Genomic DNA, 17,475 nt, shown 5'->3' with positions numbered 1-17,475 from the left:
CAACAACAACCAAAGCTATAACTTTGTTCATTGCTGTCATGACTCAGCCGCACCCACTGAGTATCCTCTCCATCGAAGAGACCAATCTGGCCCGTGATGTGGTCAAAGCCGTTCATCCAAACGTCGTGATTGACTTTCGGGAGATCTTCCTACAAGAACCACCTAAAGCTCAGCTCCAAGAATATCTAGCGTTCGAACATGCCGGTCGCTTGAGCCCGACCACCCCACGACCCCCACGTCTTGCTCTGTGTCAATATGATGTGATCGGAGCGGACCGAATTCCTCAGTTTCACGAATCGGTGATCGATGTGGTTTCACAATCGCGAGTGAAGCACACGGTTGTGGGGGAGGAACATCATGCCAGTTTGACATTGTATGACTTAGAGTTTGAATATTCGGAAAATTGTTCTAACGATTTAACTAGGAGTGAATTTGATGCTCTCGTTGATCAATGTATGAAATCACCACTATTCCAACAAGCATTGTCCGAATTCGACCTTCCTGAAGGCTTTGAGGTCGTCATTGAGCCATGGCCGTACGGTGGCTTGGATCACACCGATGAAAATCGTCGTTTTTTCCAGGGGCTTTGTTTCGCTCAGGACAAACGTTCTGGGAATGAAGACTCCAACTTCTATTCTTTCCCTTTGCCCATCATCCCCGTTATGGACGCCCATACCCAAGAGATCATCCGGGTAGACCGACCCGCCACGGGCGGGAAAAGTGATGGTCTAGTTGAACAGACCTTTAAGCGGGATATCATCGGCCATTGCAAACCCTCTGAATACGTACCAGAACTGTTACCCGAGGGTACCCGTCAGGATCTTAAACCACTGAATGTTGTCCAACCTGAGGGTCCTTCCTTCCGAGTCACCAACGAGTCTCTAGTCGAATGGCAGAAGTGGCGGTTCCGTGTTGCTTTCAACCCGCGAGAGGGCGCAACCATCCACGATGTCTTTTATGATGGCCGCAGTGTGATGCACCGACTAGCAGTCAGCGAAATGGTAAATCCTAAACCCTAGATATATACCTCACAAACTAATTCCTTTCAGACTGTCCCTTACGCCGATCCTCGCCCCCCTTACCACCGGAAACAGGCCTTTGACTTTGGCGACGGTGGCGGCGGAAATATGGCTAACAACCTCTCGCTCGGCTGTGACTGTCTCGGGGTCATTAAATACTTTGATGCCGTCATTACCCAGCCAGACGGCACGGCCCAGACCCTTCCTAATGCGATTTGTCTCCATGAACAGGACAATGGGATTGGATGGAAGCATTCCAACTGGCGTACCGGGCGCGCTGTCGTCACACGGAACCGGGAGCTTGTTGTCCAGTTTATCATCACACTGGCCAACTATGAATACATCTTCGCATATAAATTCGATCAGTCAGGTGGAATTACGGTTGAATCCCGCGCAACAGGTATTTTAAACGTGGTCAATATCGATGCTGGGAAGGTCAGTGAGTACGGAAACGTGGTGAGCGGCGGTGTTCTCGCTCAGAACCATCAACACATTTTCAATATACGAATTGATCCAGCTATCGATGGCCCTAACAACTCTGTGGTCGTGGAGGAATCCCACCCAATCCCAATGAATGCGGTTACCAACCCGAACGGGAACTTCTATGAAGTCACCAAGCAGACCGTCGAGCGTGCATCTTGGATTGATGCCGCCCCGCAGCTCAATCGGACCATCAAGATGATCAATCCTCACATAAAGAATCCCATTAGTGGAAACCCTGTGGGATATAAGTTCATTCCACTAGCCACTCAGACTCTACTGGCCGACCCTGCATCGGTACAAGCGCGCCGGGCACAATTTGCTCAACACCACGTTTGGGTCACGAAGTATCGCGACGGGGAGCTCTATGCTGGAGGTCGTTATACTTTGCAGAGCCAAATTGAAGTTGAAGGTGTCTCAGATGCTGTTCTCCGGGGTGACTCTGTGGTTGACACCGACGTGGTGGTTTGGAACTCTTTCGGCATTACCCACAATCCTCGTGTAGAAGATTGGCCCGTGATGTATGTCGCATTTTCCCTTTCGTCTCCTTCTAGCATACTAACTATAATAGGCCCGTCGAAATTTTCCAGCTCATGATCCGGCCCGCTGACTTTTTTGGAGCCAACCCGTCGCTCGATGTACCTTCGAACAAGAATGCATCGTCACGACTAGCTGACTCGGAATGCTGCCGGAAGTCACATATCTGATTGAAACGAGCATAAACAAAGAATAAGCATTGTATCATAGGAATTTCACATTAGCAAATATTATACATAGGCTATTTTACACATTTTAAATTATCTACAATACTAAGAGCGGACATGTATAAAATCAGTCAGAAAATACTTCAAAAGGTCAGAAACGTATATATATATGGTTTTGATTTGCCTCACACGATTCCACCAAAAAAAAAAAAAAAAAAACAAAAAAAGACAGCGCATGATACTAGATCGATCAGTCCTTATAGACGGAAATGTCCCTTGTATTACAAAAACCCCAATTAATGCCCGCATATCCCAAGTCGGAACGGGACACATCTCGGATTATCTTTCCGCGTTCCGAGGTTTCTTCCTTTCTACCTTTCCCTGTTGCTATGACACCTTCCATCAATATTACTTCGTTTATACAATGGTTTCCGAATCTCCGAGGTCTTCAAGAGAGGATGATTTGTTCCAGCGGAGAAAAAGGGCTAAATACACCCCAGTTGCTTGGTGCGTCTTTAGTGCTTAGTACTCTTACAGCTTGGTGCTGACCACCACAGCAATGAATGCAAACGACGTAAACTAAAATGCAGTGGTGGTTTGGTCTGCGTGAGATGTTCTCGTGATCAAGTTCCTTGTGTATACGCCACCAATCGCCCTTCTGCATCGACCCAAGAGACTGATCCCAAGGATGAAAGGTGGGTCTCCGAGGTCTTTTATGGTTGTCATGGTGTATCCACTGATTTCATTTTTAGAGCAAATACTCGATTTCAAGCAGTGGACAGGCAATTGGAAACTCTGCGGCGGGAAATACGGACCCTTTCCGCCCGTATTCATGAGCTCGAATCCCCCCGTCCTTCGGCTCTCCCCACCACAGGTAGCTTACACCGTATTCTGGACGCCCCCAGGTCCCCGACGTATGTCGGGCCGACGAGTGCGGAGTTTGGCCTCACTCAAGCCCGAAGGTCCTTATCCCACCAAGCTGGCGACTGTCCCATAATTGATGACTGCGCTGAAGACCTTAACCTATCAACTGCTCCTAGTCCTGCGCCGTCGGAAAGGGGTGAAAATGGTCCACTCAGGCATCCTCTGAGAAGCCTGGGTGCAGATGAAACTTTGCGATTAGTCCAAGTTTATGAGGACACGGTTGGGGTGATGTACCCCTGTGTCGACTTAGACGGAGTGCGAGCATATGTCCTTGAGTTCTATCGCTCTCATGATTCTTCATCTGCATTGACGCAGACAGCCTCGGATCAGGATTGGTTCTCTGCCCGCGATGTCCAGGTGCTGAAGATTCTGTTGGCGACCGCTCTACTAGTCGAATCGCACGGTCGCAGTGAACGCGCCGCCCAACTAGCTGACAGTGTGGAGGACCGATTCGCCAGCCGAATGAAAATTGCCGAGGTCGACATGAAAGAAATACTCATTTTGACTCTGTTGGTGTGTACCTCCCACAACCAGTACAGAAAAAAAAAAAAAAAAAAAAGCTAACCACGATAGTCGATATTTCACTCTTACCGTGATGATGAAGTCATCGCTGGGCGTTTAATTGGCATGGCGGTTCGAGGGAGTACAGAGCTAGGTCTCCATCGTCAAGAGACATGGCAAAAGACAGGAGGTGTTTTCCCGGGCGAGTTGGAATGGACATGGGCAAGTCGATTGTTCTGGTGCATTTATGTGTTAGATCGCAAGTGTGCCTTTGGCACAGGTTTGCCCTTTGCCATTCAAGATTCCGATATTGATACCAACTTGCCCGAGCCGGGATACTCTACCCCGTACCTGACTTGCCTGATCTCTCATGCACGGCTAAGCACAAAGATCTGGGGCCTGGTTGTTGGATGGCCCAACCGGTCACAAGCGGCCACCTCAGATGGTTGCGCTTATCTAGACGCTCAGGTTCAGGAATGGATCCATTCTATTCCGCCTGAATTACGTTTTGATCCATCTTGGCGTTCACCCGCTGGATCAGAGCACACTGATCGAGCTATAATGCTTCAGGTATTTCTTGCTCTACAGGCAAACCAGCTTCGAATTCTCGTGTATCGACAAAACCTGCTGAGTGATGAGCGCATAGCGGACAACGTGACTGGTGCCTCGACCGCCGTGGAAACGGCCAAGAGCACCGTTCATATGCTGGACTATTTCAGCCGGGTTTCAAGTATATATTTTCAGCGACCGGAGCCATTCAACTATTTTCTCTTATCTGCCCTTGCTGCCCTCTTCTTGGCCGTTTTACATGCCCCGGCGCGTTTCAGCCATGTTTGCCGGCCGGAATTTTATACGGCCGTGGACATGGTCCGCCGCTCGGCCACGCGTGCACGTACTTCTCGAAGATTGCAAAAGATCCTTAACAGTTTAAAACGGATTCGATTGAACCTCAAGGAGAGCGAAACTGGCCAATCATTACATGCCGAGAAAGAGACTTTTGATTCGCTTCCATCCCGCGGAATTTGGGATACAACGCCGGTATCAACAGAGTCTGCTGCGTGTTGTACTCCCCTCCATCAATCTCATCCCCCATCCAACGCTCTCTGGCCAATGTCACCTGGTACAGTTGCTGGACCCGAATCCAACGTTTGTGAAGATTTGAGCAGCTTTTTTGAGATTGCAGGTGGATTCTACTTTGACCCCCAGTCCGTTTCGGACCTTGCCGCCGGAGCAGATGTGGGGTTAGCCCCTCAAGGTGATACACGGTCACCCAATGCGCTAGACGCATTTCATGCCGAAGATGAAGCCTTGACGCGAGTTATGGCTGGTTTGCTGTGAACATTCTGTTATGCGTAATAACCCATTACCCCGGAGACTTCTCGGTTAAAATTGTCCCTCGAAATTCCGTATTTCCACTTTTATCCGGACGAAAAAAAAAAAAAAAAACAAAACAAAACTCTTGTTTCGACGGGATATTAGGACTTGTTGGTGTTTATAGCTGGTATTTCCCACCAGTCCATGTTCTAATTCTTCTAACTAATTTCCCGAAGGATTTTCTCTGTTTCAGCCTTTTAGCTCTATATGTTGTATCAGACCATCGAATATCTACACAGAAGATGCCCGATGGAGTAAAATGTCCGGATTTCCACCAATAATTCCTGCATCTCCTCGCCAAATAATGTATATCAATAACCCCGGGAGCCTGCTGACCAAGATCTATCTCTTCGTTAAACATTCCCTCGATGCATTTTAATATCGTCAAACCGTTGCTGTTCGCAGTCCTCGTGCACGGATATGCAAATCCTGGCAGTTGTTCAGGAGCCTGCAACGTGCATGACCCGGCATTGATACAGAGATCATCGGACAATCGTTATTTCCGATTTTCTACTGGCAACAAGATTTCTTATGCGAGTGCCTCATCTATCAACGGCCCGTGGACTACCATTGGGTCCATGTTGCCTAGTGGATCTTCTATTGATCTCGCCGGAAATGCAGACCTGTGGGTAAGCATGATCTTAGTGCAAGGTTTGTCGTAATGGACATACTGACCTCCATGTTAGGCACCCGATGCGCAGGTTGTGGACGGTGTTTACCACGTTTATTACTCTGTATCGACGTTTGGCTCACAGAATTCGGCCCTTGGACTGGCCACATCTGCAACCATGGAGTCGGGCTCCTGGACTGACCATGGGGCAACTGGTATTGCCTCGTCATCTGGCAAGGCGTACAATGCAATTGATGGCAACCTGTTCGATGATGATGGTACTTACTATATGAATTTCGGCTCCTTTTGGCACGATATCTACCAGGCTCCAATGACCTCGGATGCCACTAAAGTCGCATCTTCGTCCTACAATCTGGCGTATGACTCGTCTGGAACACATGCTGTGGAGGGGAGTTATATGTATAAGTATGGAAGCTATTACTATCTCTTTTACTCCGCCGGCATCTGTTGTGGCTACGATGCATCTCGCCCTGCCAGCGGGGCAGAGTACAAAATCAAGGTCTGCCGATCGAACTCGCCAACTGGCGGATTTGTATGTTACCCACTGTTCTTTTCTGCTTTGGACACTTCACCCTAACTCTTTATCAAAGGTTGACGCCACGGGGACTGCTTGTACAAGCGGGGGTGGCACAGTCGTTCTAGAAAGCCATGGCACAGTCTACGGTCCTGGTGGACAGTGAGTTCTCGAACAAACCCAAAGGATTGAATATTGGCTTAACGCTTTTCTAGGGGTGTATTTACAGATCCTACCCTCGGCCCGGTGCTTTACTACCACTATGTTGACACCACTGTGGGATATGCCGATGGACAGAAACTGTTTGGGTGGAATAAGATTGATTTCTCAAGCGGATGGCCAGTGGTTTAAATTGAGGTCAGTTGGCGCCTAGTCGGTGCCTTCTTTAGGCCGGGTACTATCTGTCTAGGGGAAATGGCTTCTCCTTCTCTTCGCTCTTTCTCCCCCGACTCTCTATTAGCTTGCAATACCAGGGATTGATTGCTTCTTTTCGATTCCTTTCTGGCAAATTGCATTTGCTTGGTTTAGGTGATATATCCATGTCAAGCGAATGCCATTCTATCGCTAGACCATAGCGAAAGCTGGGTATTTCCTTTAGCCTCAAGGTATTATTTTTTAATTTACGGAGTACATGCCTATATGTGCAATCTCATGTTGTCCGGGAACCCGTCGGCCGAAGGGAATGCAACTGGCGAAGAAGTATTGCGGCGACGTTGTGGGGGTTCCTAGCTCTTAGACGAACCATGTGATCCTCGGAGTTGATTCCGACCCAAAGAAGCTTGGGACCATCAACGAGGACGGGTCTCCTCGAGTTGATTCGGCGACTGTTTGCCAACGACGGCGATGGAAAAGCAGCTGAAAAGTACGCGAAACTGCAAGCCGACGAGGTCAAGATCCGTGCCATGCTAAGATCCGTGCCATGCTGAAATTAATGTTTATGACCTAGGGTGCTATATTATTTTGTGACAAAAGATGCGTCATGTCAATATCTTATAATCCAATTGCATCATCTTCATTTCTGAAGGCGTCGCATAAATACTTTCTTCGGAGTGTCAACATTTATATAGTAGATGAGCATTAGTTCATCTTAGGTTTCTAAGTTTGGGATCGCTCGTTCTAAAATTGAACCTATATAGTATGAAGATAGCCCCACGCATCTCGGCGAATTCCGCACTCGGCCGAATGGTGGCCCTGGCGTTGATCTACAAAATGCGTCCGTTTTTCCTCTCATCAAGCCTATTCTTGACATTGTATAAATTTTATTGCCTATGGCAAAGTCATCTAGACTACCCGCTAAGGGCCCGGAGAAGTATAATGTAGGACGGAGACGTAATGTGCCGAATTTTAGTCCATAGTATGGTCTTCCCTCTCCAAAATCTACCGGTTTGTGCTAATAGAAACATGCAGATGGTTTGCCGTGACAATGGGCACTGGTATTGTTTCGGTGCTGATGACATTGATCCCTTTCGATGCTCCGGTGCTCCATTACTCATCGATTATCTTTTTCCTACTCGATACGGTGTTATTCACTCTAGCTTCCATTACTTCTATTCTCCGATACGCCTTATACTCCGAAATATGGAATGTGATGATACAAGACCCAACCAATTCGCTATTCTTGGCCACAATCCCGATGGGCTCTGCTACGCTCATTGAGATGTGGGTGTTCATTTGTGTGCCAAACTGGGGCGAATGGGCCAAAAAAGTTGTGTGGGATTTATGGATGATAGACATGGTAGCTGCAGCTTCTGTGACTCTGTCCCTGTCGTTTATTTTTGTCGGTTTACAATCTTACACAAGGTGAATTTTTAGGATACTGACATCGGATCAGAATATCTCAGCGCTATATTACCTCCCTAGATCGCATCACTGCGCTTCAATTATTGCTGATCGCAGCAACCATTGTGGCGGCAGGTACTGGGCGCAGAGGTTACTATTATCTTACCAGACAAACAACATGCGCTGGGAACACTTCTTGTATCGTTTGTTCTTTGGGGTATGGGAACTCCGTTGGCCATTGCGGTATTGGTGATCTATTATCAGCGACTAGCAATGCATAAGCTTCCGAGGGAACTCATTGTGAGCTGCTTTCTACCCTTGGGCCCTCTTGGCTTTGGTGGTTTCGGGAAAGGATTTTACCGATTTCCCCTAGGGACCTGAGACTATGGCTAACCCGCTGCCAGCATCCTTTTCATTGGTATTGTTGCAGGATTCCCAATTCCTGGACCCTATCGCGGGTCAGATGTCATATGTCCTGGGTGTCTTCATATCCCTCATCATGTGGAGCTTCGGCCTGATTTGGCTCGTATTTGCCCTAGCCACAGTTCTATACAGCTCTCCATTTCCTTTCAATATGGACTGGCGGGGATTTACATTCCCGCTTGGGGTGTATGCCGCAGACACTATTGAATTGGGCGTTGAAATGGACATCTTCAAAGTCCTCGGTACTGTATGTCCGCTTTCCCTTCTCGAAATGAATGACTACTTACCTTACATCCCAAGACCTTAAGTGGCTTTGTTTTCCTATTGTGGATATTGGTTGCATCATGAACTGCACACAGAGCATGGCGTGAAACCCTGTTTTATGCTCCGTGCTTACAAAATCTGGCATTGAAGGAGGAGGGGGCTGAGCGAGGTGGAGATCAGCATCAGCCGTAAGAAAGGATAAAGGTCTTGGAAGAGAAACTCTACCAATACTATGCGTATGCCCAGGTGTGATACGTCGGGCCGGATAACCCCGCTGACAGCATCTTCTATCACGGCCAAGCCACGAAGTTCAGTACAGTCTAGGCAATTTTTGCCGAACTCGATATTTCGTATGTGATTGGTTCTGGGGTAATTATCATACTATGTATTTGTTCACGCTAAGCACTGCCTATCAGACGAGTAGTCACATGTTCAGCCCGTCAGCTTCAGTGTTCGATTTCATCCCATTCTCTCCCTTCAACTTACAATCCTTTGTGAAGCTGAAGGACATTTCATTGACTCTATACCTCATTCACGGTAGCAGTTAAATCAGAATGGTAAGCCTTGGGTTATATCTATAAGGCAAGGCTCTAAACAAAGCCTAGGAATATGAGTTTCCCTTCCTGCAGGAGGTATTCTCTCCTCTTGAATCACACAAGGTCGAGTATGAACACTAAGCCCTAAGCCTAAATCCTTTCTAAGAGCTATTTAGTCTTGTCTTCGTTCATGGCCTGAACCCAAGCGGTCGAAATGATCACCCTTTCCAGACATGGACACACAGCAATGGCAACTTTTGGCCAAGAGACTTCCTGGCAGAGGATATTCCGTATGCGCGCGTCTTTGTCTATGGATACAATTCAAATATCACCCATCCACAGACCATGTCCACCGCAAGCATCAAGGACCACGCGAATACCCTGTTGAATTTATTGGATATGGAACGTGGCCCCCAGACGGTAAATCATACCCAGAAACGTTCGTTGAGCGATGGATTAACATTTCACAGGGCTCCGTTCTACCGAAAGTGATATTTATCGGACATAGCTTGGGGGGATTAGTGATCAAGCAGGTCAGTTTCCCATACCCTTTTTTTCTAGGGCTGTATTTACTGGTACAGGCACTTCTCAATGCCAAAGAAGATCCCAAATATACTTCTATTCGTTCGGCAACTTCTGGTCTCGTCTTCTTCGGGACACCTCATCGTGGCGCGAAGGCTGTTGAGCTAGGGAAAATTGCAGCCCGCGTTGCCCGCTTTGTCTCCAAAGGCCATGCCAGCAATGGCCTTCTAGACTGCCTGGAACACAATTCGCTTTTTACTCGGCAAATGACCGATCGATTTCGACACCAGCTAGAGGATTACCGTGTTGTTAGCTTTATTGAAGGGAAGGAGGTCCAGATAGTGGGAGTTGGACCAGCATCTATCAGTCACGTAAGCAGACCCTTTATTAGCTAGGGCTTAGGCTAACATTAAAAAGCTTGTGGTTGACGAAGAGTCTGCTGTTCTTGGATTATCTGGTTTACGGGAAACTCAACTCAAGCTCGACGCAGATCACTCCCAGATGTGCAAGGTGGGCGTTCGGGGTCCTATGTACCGTTTGATAAAAGGAAATATCAAACAATTGATCGACCAGGCGCTTTTGTCGGAGCAAGGCTTTATTCCACAAATGCCTCCAAGTACAGCATCATCTTCACCGCCCGTGCCCCCACGCATTCATTCCAATAGCAGCACGGCATACCAGGTGCAGGGTCGCCCATACCCGGCGGAAAGGGTGACAGGAGTGGTTTTCAATGCTCTAGATAACGACCCACGATCTATTCGCTCCGCAGAACTCAAGAATCGGGCTCGATGGGACGAAGCTCGAACTGTCGAATATGCGATTTTCCAGGAGCATTTGGGCAGCCTTGGTCCGGATCATTTTAGTACACTATCAGTGGCATACAACCTAGCCGAAGTGGAACTGGAGACTAGCTACTTGGACAAGGCAAATGAATGGTGTCAGTGGGTGTTCAAAAACGCCCAACGCGTCTTTGGGACAAAGCATCCCTTGACAATGAAAACGGAAAGTTTGACCGCAGAGGTCCTGTGTCAACAGGGCAAGTATCAAGAGGCTGAGTCGGTCTGCGCCAACGTGTTAGCCCGTCAGCAAATGTCTATCGGTGAAGACCATTTGGATACCTGTGACACTCGGCGTCGACTAGGAATTACCTACAATGCGCTCGGCCGCCGGCAAAATGCCGTGATGACTGCAGAAAAGCTAACAGACACCCTGAAGCATCTGCTTGGAGAAACCCATATTCGTGTCTTCGGCTCTGTGCTGGACGCTCTGGAATATATTATTAGTAACCAATCCGGGGACGCAAGTACCCTAATTGTTATGCGTTTTCAACCCGATGTCCAACGAGCGGTGGAGATGTTGTTACAGGTCTACCAAGAGCTTCGGGCTGCATTGGGCCATGCACACCCATCTACTATTCGCGCTCTCTGTCTTCACGGCCAAGCACAAAGCTTTATACAGCAAAGCATGGAGGCCTCGGAGACCCTGCGACGGGCTTTGGCCAGTGCAGAAGAAGCGTTTGGACCCGATCATCCGCTAACAATGGACATCGTGGGTAACATTGGCGTCATGTATGCTCTGCAAAATGGCTATGTTCAAGGTTTACTCACCAACAGTCGTGCCGTGGAAGCTTTCCCCTGGTTGATACGATATCTGAACTGGGTTGAACATCGCAAGGGCAAAGACAACCCCGAAACCCAAACCACATTGGAGCTTCTGGGCAATTTACACTTCAACGCTAAGGAGTACGAACCCGCCCAGAAGTACTATGAGCGCCTCGTGGCGAATTCGACCAGGACCGACTCCAAAGTGACTGAGCGCATCAGCAGTCAACTTCAACTTTGTAGGGCGAATACCATGTACACCCGTCGGGGCCTAGGGTCGGGAATAGGGGGGTTTTTGTCTAACTTGCAGCGATATTGACGGTGCTTTTCTTAAGATATTCTTCCATTTCCAATGAATATTAGTTATTCATTGTGGTATATTTAGGTACATTATCCGAAGGATATTTTCTGTCAGGTCATGTGCTTAGTGTGAGAACTTGTCGGGGACACTCTTTCTGTATAATGCAATTAGCGACATCGTTCCATCAAAGTCCGAAAATCATACCCAGCCTTGTCCAACTGCTCACTGCCAGTGTCGGTGACCTTCTTCGCAGGATCACTCTTGCCACCGCCGATCTTATCCTCCGCGGCGTGAATACCTGATGTTGTTTAACTTGGAAGTCCAATGCGCGAGATTATAGACACTGCATCTTACCCTTGTCAATGTATTCTTGGCCCTTGTTGCCTCCGAGCTTGTTAGCGAGACCGGAAATTTTGTCCATTGTGGAAGATTGGTGATAGTGATATAGAAATTAGAGAGTAGAGAGTAGAGCGGTTGCTATAGAAATATAGAGAGTAGAAGGTGGTTATAAAGGAGGTAGGAGTAAACCCGGATGAACTGCCCTTTTATAGAGACTCATCGACCTCGGGAGTCTTCGCGATCGAAAATCTATTACAATGTACTCCACATTTTGTATGATGCTTCAGCATTCCTGGAATGATGATTCGCTGTAACATAGACTGCTATCGTCATTACCGCAGTTGCACCATTCTAAATGTGGGTTTGTCCCAGCAGGTCTCTTCTCGAATGCATCTTCATTGCTCAACGATAGACTCATAGATGAGGTCATATTGATGTTCTCTGTCTGCTATGGTGGATCTAGTCTATAGTCTAACGGTGAGATATTGTATGTTGTGACGTCAGCGAGTAGTATAGGATTATTATTGCCTCAGGCATTAATTGACACCTTCAGAATGAGGCATAAACCACGAAGATATGAAGGCACTAATATATCATCGACCTCTTGCACTCACACGGCGCTTCTTCGACTCTCAGTCATATCATATGAACATTCTTGTTCGACGCTGTACAGCATGCTTTATCGTACTTCTTGTACGTCTGTGACATGACGGATAAGCTTGCGCACAAATGCTGCATGAATGGCATTACAACGTATCTGCCATGATTAGCTGTTTTATCATAATGACCATGGATATAATGAATATTCGGCTATGCACAACACTTGGGATGAGCTATCCCCGGGCGCCGAATTGCCTCCCCGCGTTTTAAGTCCTTTTTAAAGCAAACTCCTTTGTTTTACAAAAGTCAATAGAACAACAAATGTCACACTTCGGTCAATTTTTCCAAGTCACTACTGGCAACGCTCCGCTTTAATCCTTTCACTATTTCCTTACCCCTGTGATTTCTAGCCAATTGTCGGAGGTGCACCGGTGCGCCGAATTAGTCCAGTGCAACGTGCGTTATTCCAATTTCTTGATAACCTATGGTCTCTTCTAAACTATGGAGGGTGTGGTGTTCCTAATCTTGAATATAAACCTAGTTTTACAACGAAAGAAAGAAGCAATAGAAAATCCAGCAGAGGAATGAGTTAAATCCAATCACAAGGGCTTTACTTTCGAACAGAATGCTCTGTACCATACTTCTGCTTCGAAAGGTTGACTGGCATATTTTACCTTTCCTTCCTTATTCTCATATATCTGCTAAAATTCCTCGACAGAAGGTAGGTGGCACTATTTGCAGGAGCTATTTGTGATCTTGAACCCTAGTATATCCTTTTCACAATTTACACAAGCTCGTCTTGGTACACCTGAAGGCACCGATTGTAATCTCGCCGCAAGTATATTGTTTGCTGATTATCCACTGATACAAGTCCCATCCAATCTACAAATAATTCTGTGGATGTCACTTTATATATCAACATGCACTAGTTTCTCTCTTTCTATTTATAACTGATGAGACTACTACCGGAGAGAAAACAGAGGAAGAAGGCTTGATATTCAACCTATGGTAAAGCAGGGTGTATATACCCTGGATCTTGCAAGCAAGCGCTCAGTATGCAAGCGAACGACTGGAGATGGTATTATCCCAACAATAACTAGTGTTGTCTCTGCGTCAGTCTAGGATAATGCTGAATTTCCATCATCTTTATGGTAAGCGAAAGGTTCAGCGAAAGGCATGAAAGAGTTATTCTCAACATCTAAGGACTAAGGCTGACTAGAAAACATAACTCGATATCATCCAGATCGTTGCCCTTTCACGTCAAGACGGAATCGATCGACATGAGCAAGACCCTATGAGACCTAGTGCGCTAGGGCACATGTGCATTCAACGCATTCTAGGGACTGTTCTCAGCAATGGCTACACATTGGTTACTAACAAATTCCGTGATCTACACACCAGGAAGCGCGACCGCCTCAATCATGTTCCTAGCGGCATTGGTAACCATAGTGATTCGCATCGTGCATGTTCACATGAACAAAAGGCTGGACGAGGTTGTGGTCTCAGGATTTACCCATGGTCATCTAATTTAAACGCTGTAGAAACTCGGGCTGTTGGGTTCCGGTATATTCTATGATGAGGAGATCAGTAGATCCTTACCAGGCAAATTTACAGTTTTATACCTCTAAGTACGGACATCCGGAAGATATACGATGAATTGCTTGTTTCAATTAAGTAGATATAAATACATACATGAAAGGTTTACAGTCAAAAAAGTCCATTTTGATGCATTTCGATGTACTCCGAAGTGCGGGGTTGGTCTTCGATCATAACAACCGTCTCACATTCGCCATCGTTCGCCATCACAGTCCAATCAACTAGACCTTGAAATTCTTTTTTTCTTTTTCTTTTTTTCCTTTAGACTCCGAAATCACCGCACTTCATCTCTATGTTTGATTATCATCTCGAAAAATGGTAAGATCTATTACGTCCCATGTGCTTGGAATGCCGCTGATCTTGCAAGTCGGGTTCTTCTTTCACTTCGATTCCTGTTCTGGATTTCTCTCAGGCACTATCCCCATCTAAATCCACCTTTCTCGCAAACCTTCGCGAAGCCCTTGTGAATGTTGGCTTTTTTTATCTCCGAAATGCTCCTATTTCGGCTCAAAGCCAAGAGCAGTTTGTAGAAAAGGCCCTAGGTCTTTTTGAGCTACCACTAGAGAAAAAGCTTGAGATCGAAATGGTCAATAGTCCGCACTTTTTGGGCTACTCAAGGCTTGGTGCAGAAATTACGGCTTTAAAGCCGGATTATCGTGAACAATTTGATGTAAGCTCTGGCGCTATTGTTTTTGACAAATCTACTAACACCGTTGTCAGTTCGCAACCGAGCTCCCTGCACCTGGTCCAAACGAGCCTTTGTATAGGAATGTGGTTGGTCCTAACCAGGTAAGATCTTATATTTTTGTCTCCGTTTCTGTGAATACTTATGAAGAAATTTCCTGCCAGTGGCCAGATGAAACAGCAATCCCCGGATTTCGTCAATCATTCGACAAATATCTGTCGGAAGTGAGCAGCCTAGCAGAGTTGTTCCCAGGGTTGATTGCGGAGGCATTAGATCTCCCGCCAACTACATTCGATCAGGTGTTTGACAACCCGCAGCAACATAAACTGAAGTTGATCAAATACCCCCCACCACTTGGAGCTAGCAATGAGGGGTCCGGATTTCAAGGTGTTGGTCCTCATAAAGATTCCGGATTTCTTACATTCCTCTTGCAGGGTACTCCTCACCATGGCCTCGAGGTCCAAAATAAAAACGGAACATGGATTCCTGCTCCCCCACTTCCGGGGACATTGGTCATTAACATTGGCCGGTCCTTAGAGGCGCTGACTGGAGGGATCTGCACGGCAACCACTCACCGTGTAAGCTTGCGGCCGGAAAGCTTCCACGGTGGCTGTTCAGGACCTAGATTTTCCTTCCCTGTGTTCCAGGGAGTGAGTCTCGATCTTTCTGCCGATAAGATTTCTTTGAAGATACCAGTTCATATTCGTGACCTTGAGTTTGAACTTGAGAGCGAGAAGAGTTCTCGACGCACATTCCAGGTGGAAAACGTCGAAGCTAAAGCAGAAGTTAGGAGGTTAAACGATATAAATGTGGGTGTTTTTCTAAACTTTAAGCCACCGAATTGAAGCTTACTTTTCCTAGAATAGATATCCCTTCATAGTTGTGCTAGTTGATGGTGATGGCGCCAAGTTCCTAGACACTTTGCTACAGAGTCCAGAAGACGGCGCTGTTGAAGCCTCCAGGAGGCTTACAAAAGCAGTAAGAGATTTTTTGCGGGGCAGTCCATATAGCAGCGAGGACGTGCCCATTCCTTGTCCGAATCTATGCAAATTTGAATGATCTGGCGAGGGCATTGCATAAAAACAAAAGAATACCGCTCGAAATGGATTTGCATCGCTTTGCAGAACAATTCACCAACAGTCGTGCTGAATTTGAGTTTATCAATGTTGGTCCGGGCAAAGAGAACGCGGATTCTAAAATGAACAGTAAAACTTTATTACCTATTTTTGTGCTCTACTCATAATCCAGCAGGGTTGCTGAATCATTTCCATCGAAATTTCCAGTGCAAAAAAGTGTTTTTTGCTGTTTGTCATGATAAAGGCTACATTCACCAGCTCCGTGATTTTATCGGAGATAGTGAAGGTGAAAAGCGGATTATTACTTTCCTTGCAAGTTTTCGTTGCATATATCTGAGAGTGACCTCAAGGTAGTGTAAGTAGCTGCTCAACTGTTCTGCTGTTGAGGGCAATGTACTGATATATCATGGAGAACGATGGATCGAAGGCGAAAGTGGACCAAAATTTTTGGAGACGTGAAAGGCATGTCATTTGCTCAAGTATTTTTTATTGAAGGTTGGTGTATTCAACATCCACCACGCCTTTTGCCTTTGTTCAGTTTTGTTTGAAGTATCTCATCAACTAAAGGTACAATTCCATCCCGGGAAAGTGCTCAACGGTAGTAGTTATTCTTTAGAAAATTCACTCATTATGTGCTTAAGTGTATCTACGAGGTCACAGTAGCCTGATTGATCATTCGTAGATTACAAGGGAGAACAGAAGTAGGTACTTTAACCCCCCCCCCCCCCCCCCCTCCCGGGGCGGGGGAAATAAACCTGACATCTCGCTGCGTTGCCCTGAGAGTATCGTCCCTTAGTAAAGAGTGCCGCCGGCATTCAATCAATACGCGGGCTATTCTAGACCTCCACCTCTCAATCCTCTCACGGAATACAGCTATTGGTAATACAATATTCATCTTAAGATACGTAGGCTAGAACTGATCTTGAACACCCTGATCTCTTGGATCTCAACCGATCAGTGCTACCGAGGCTAAATAGAACACTCAATTTAATGCCTGGTCAATGTGGTAGGACAATCAATTTTCTTAGGTGAATCTCAATTATATGCCTTGGTATCCGACTTTGGGGCTGCTTAATGGAAGTGATCCTACGTTCTCAAATGGTCCCGGTAATATTTTTGAAAGTGCCGGGTCAACTCATCTATCGATTTAGCATTTTAGTTAACATATGTGTTTTTTTTATATAACAAATCAAGTCCTTGGTCTAATCATGCAAGTTATAGAATTTCCTCTATATAAGAGACCCCGTCTTAGATCAGGTCGCCTTCTACTCTTTTCCGGGCATCTTCCAAGACTAGATAAAGTGTTTTTTAATCACACTGTGTAATATCCACTATTTTACAACAGTTACATCATTAAATTTCGTCAGAGATCGATGGCAAATAGAAACTAATTTAGTCGCGGATAATGCAAGAAATAACTAAATTCTGAGCCGGGTCAGCTCCGAAAGTTGGATCTCTAAGGTTGAGTATAAGTCGGGAAAAATAAAATATTCCACCAAGTACTTTGTTTATATATTCCTCTTTTATTATATTTTCGATCCCTTCAAACGAATTTGAACGATTTTACCTAAACGCTGATTACCAAATTAAAGGACTGCTGAGACAA

The 17,475-nt window shown here is 46.3% G+C and overlaps 7 protein-coding genes across 7 annotated transcripts; 6 read left to right on the top strand and 1 right to left on the bottom strand.

Moving 5' to 3' along the window:
* Window positions 1–38: 38 nt before the first annotated feature.
* Window positions 39–2,206, top strand: N7537_010710 (putative copper amine oxidase; the record flags this gene model as incomplete). Its single annotated transcript, XM_056901764.1, has 4 exons — window positions 39–373; window positions 425–1,001; window positions 1,050–2,020; window positions 2,071–2,206. The coding sequence occupies 4 exons, from the start codon at window positions 39–41 to the stop codon at window positions 2,204–2,206; spliced, it is 2,019 nt and encodes a 672-aa protein (XP_056747051.1).
* A 581-nt stretch (window positions 2,207–2,787) lies between these two features.
* Window positions 2,788–4,966, top strand: N7537_010709 (transcription factor domain-containing protein; the record flags this gene model as incomplete). The annotated part of the gene is made up of 4 exons (XM_056901763.1): window positions 2,788–2,809; window positions 2,832–2,898; window positions 2,956–3,640; window positions 3,701–4,966. The coding sequence occupies 4 exons, from the start codon at window positions 2,788–2,790 to the stop codon at window positions 4,964–4,966; spliced, it is 2,040 nt and encodes a 679-aa protein (XP_056747050.1).
* Window positions 4,967–5,370: 404 nt separating this feature from the next.
* abnA (putative extracellular endo-1,5-alpha-L-arabinase) lies at window positions 5,371–6,498 on the top strand (the record flags this gene model as incomplete). The annotated part of the gene is made up of 4 exons (XM_056901762.1): window positions 5,371–5,631; window positions 5,689–6,165; window positions 6,224–6,309; window positions 6,363–6,498. 4 exons carry the CDS (start codon window positions 5,371–5,373, stop codon window positions 6,496–6,498), a joined length of 960 nt encoding a protein of 319 aa, XP_056747049.1.
* A 1,072-nt stretch (window positions 6,499–7,570) lies between these two features.
* N7537_010707 (uncharacterized protein) lies at window positions 7,571–8,307 on the top strand (the record flags this gene model as incomplete). The annotated part of the gene is given in 3 exon segments (XM_056901761.1): window positions 7,571–7,947; window positions 7,979–8,076; window positions 8,096–8,307. 3 exon segments carry the CDS (start codon window positions 7,571–7,573, stop codon window positions 8,305–8,307), a joined length of 687 nt encoding a protein of 228 aa, XP_056747048.1.
* Window positions 8,308–8,311: 4 nt separating this feature from the next.
* On the top strand, window positions 8,312–11,591 carry N7537_010706 (LipA and NB-ARC domain protein; the record flags this gene model as incomplete). Its single annotated transcript, XM_056901760.1, has 7 exons — window positions 8,312–8,596; window positions 8,650–8,675; window positions 8,709–8,801; window positions 9,326–9,569; window positions 9,620–9,682; window positions 9,731–10,042; window positions 10,089–11,591. 7 exons carry the CDS (start codon window positions 8,312–8,314, stop codon window positions 11,589–11,591), a joined length of 2,526 nt encoding a protein of 841 aa, XP_056747047.1.
* Window positions 11,592–11,696: 105 nt separating this feature from the next.
* N7537_010705 (uncharacterized protein) lies at window positions 11,697–11,994 on the bottom strand (the record flags this gene model as incomplete). Its single annotated transcript, XM_056901759.1, has 3 exons — window positions 11,697–11,727; window positions 11,778–11,871; window positions 11,928–11,994. The coding sequence occupies 3 exons, from the start codon at window positions 11,992–11,994 to the stop codon at window positions 11,697–11,699; spliced, it is 192 nt and encodes a 63-aa protein (XP_056747046.1).
* Window positions 11,995–14,423: 2,429 nt separating this feature from the next.
* N7537_010704 (isopenicillin N synthase family dioxygenase) lies at window positions 14,424–15,638 on the top strand (the record flags this gene model as incomplete). Its single annotated transcript, XM_056901758.1, has 4 exons — window positions 14,424–14,426; window positions 14,476–14,778; window positions 14,829–14,897; window positions 14,958–15,638. 4 exons carry the CDS (start codon window positions 14,424–14,426, stop codon window positions 15,636–15,638), a joined length of 1,056 nt encoding a protein of 351 aa, XP_056747045.1.
* Between the last annotated feature and the right edge of the window lie 1,837 nt (window positions 15,639–17,475).

This window comes from Penicillium hordei, assembly GCF_028827395.1.
Source record: "Penicillium hordei strain IBT 12815 chromosome Unknown utg000006l_segment0_segment0, whole genome shotgun sequence".
Lineage (NCBI taxonomy): Eukaryota > Fungi > Ascomycota > Eurotiomycetes > Eurotiales > Aspergillaceae > Penicillium > Penicillium hordei.
The sequence above is the reverse complement of the archived record's forward strand: the minus strand, read 5'-3'. Positions and strand labels throughout refer to the sequence as shown.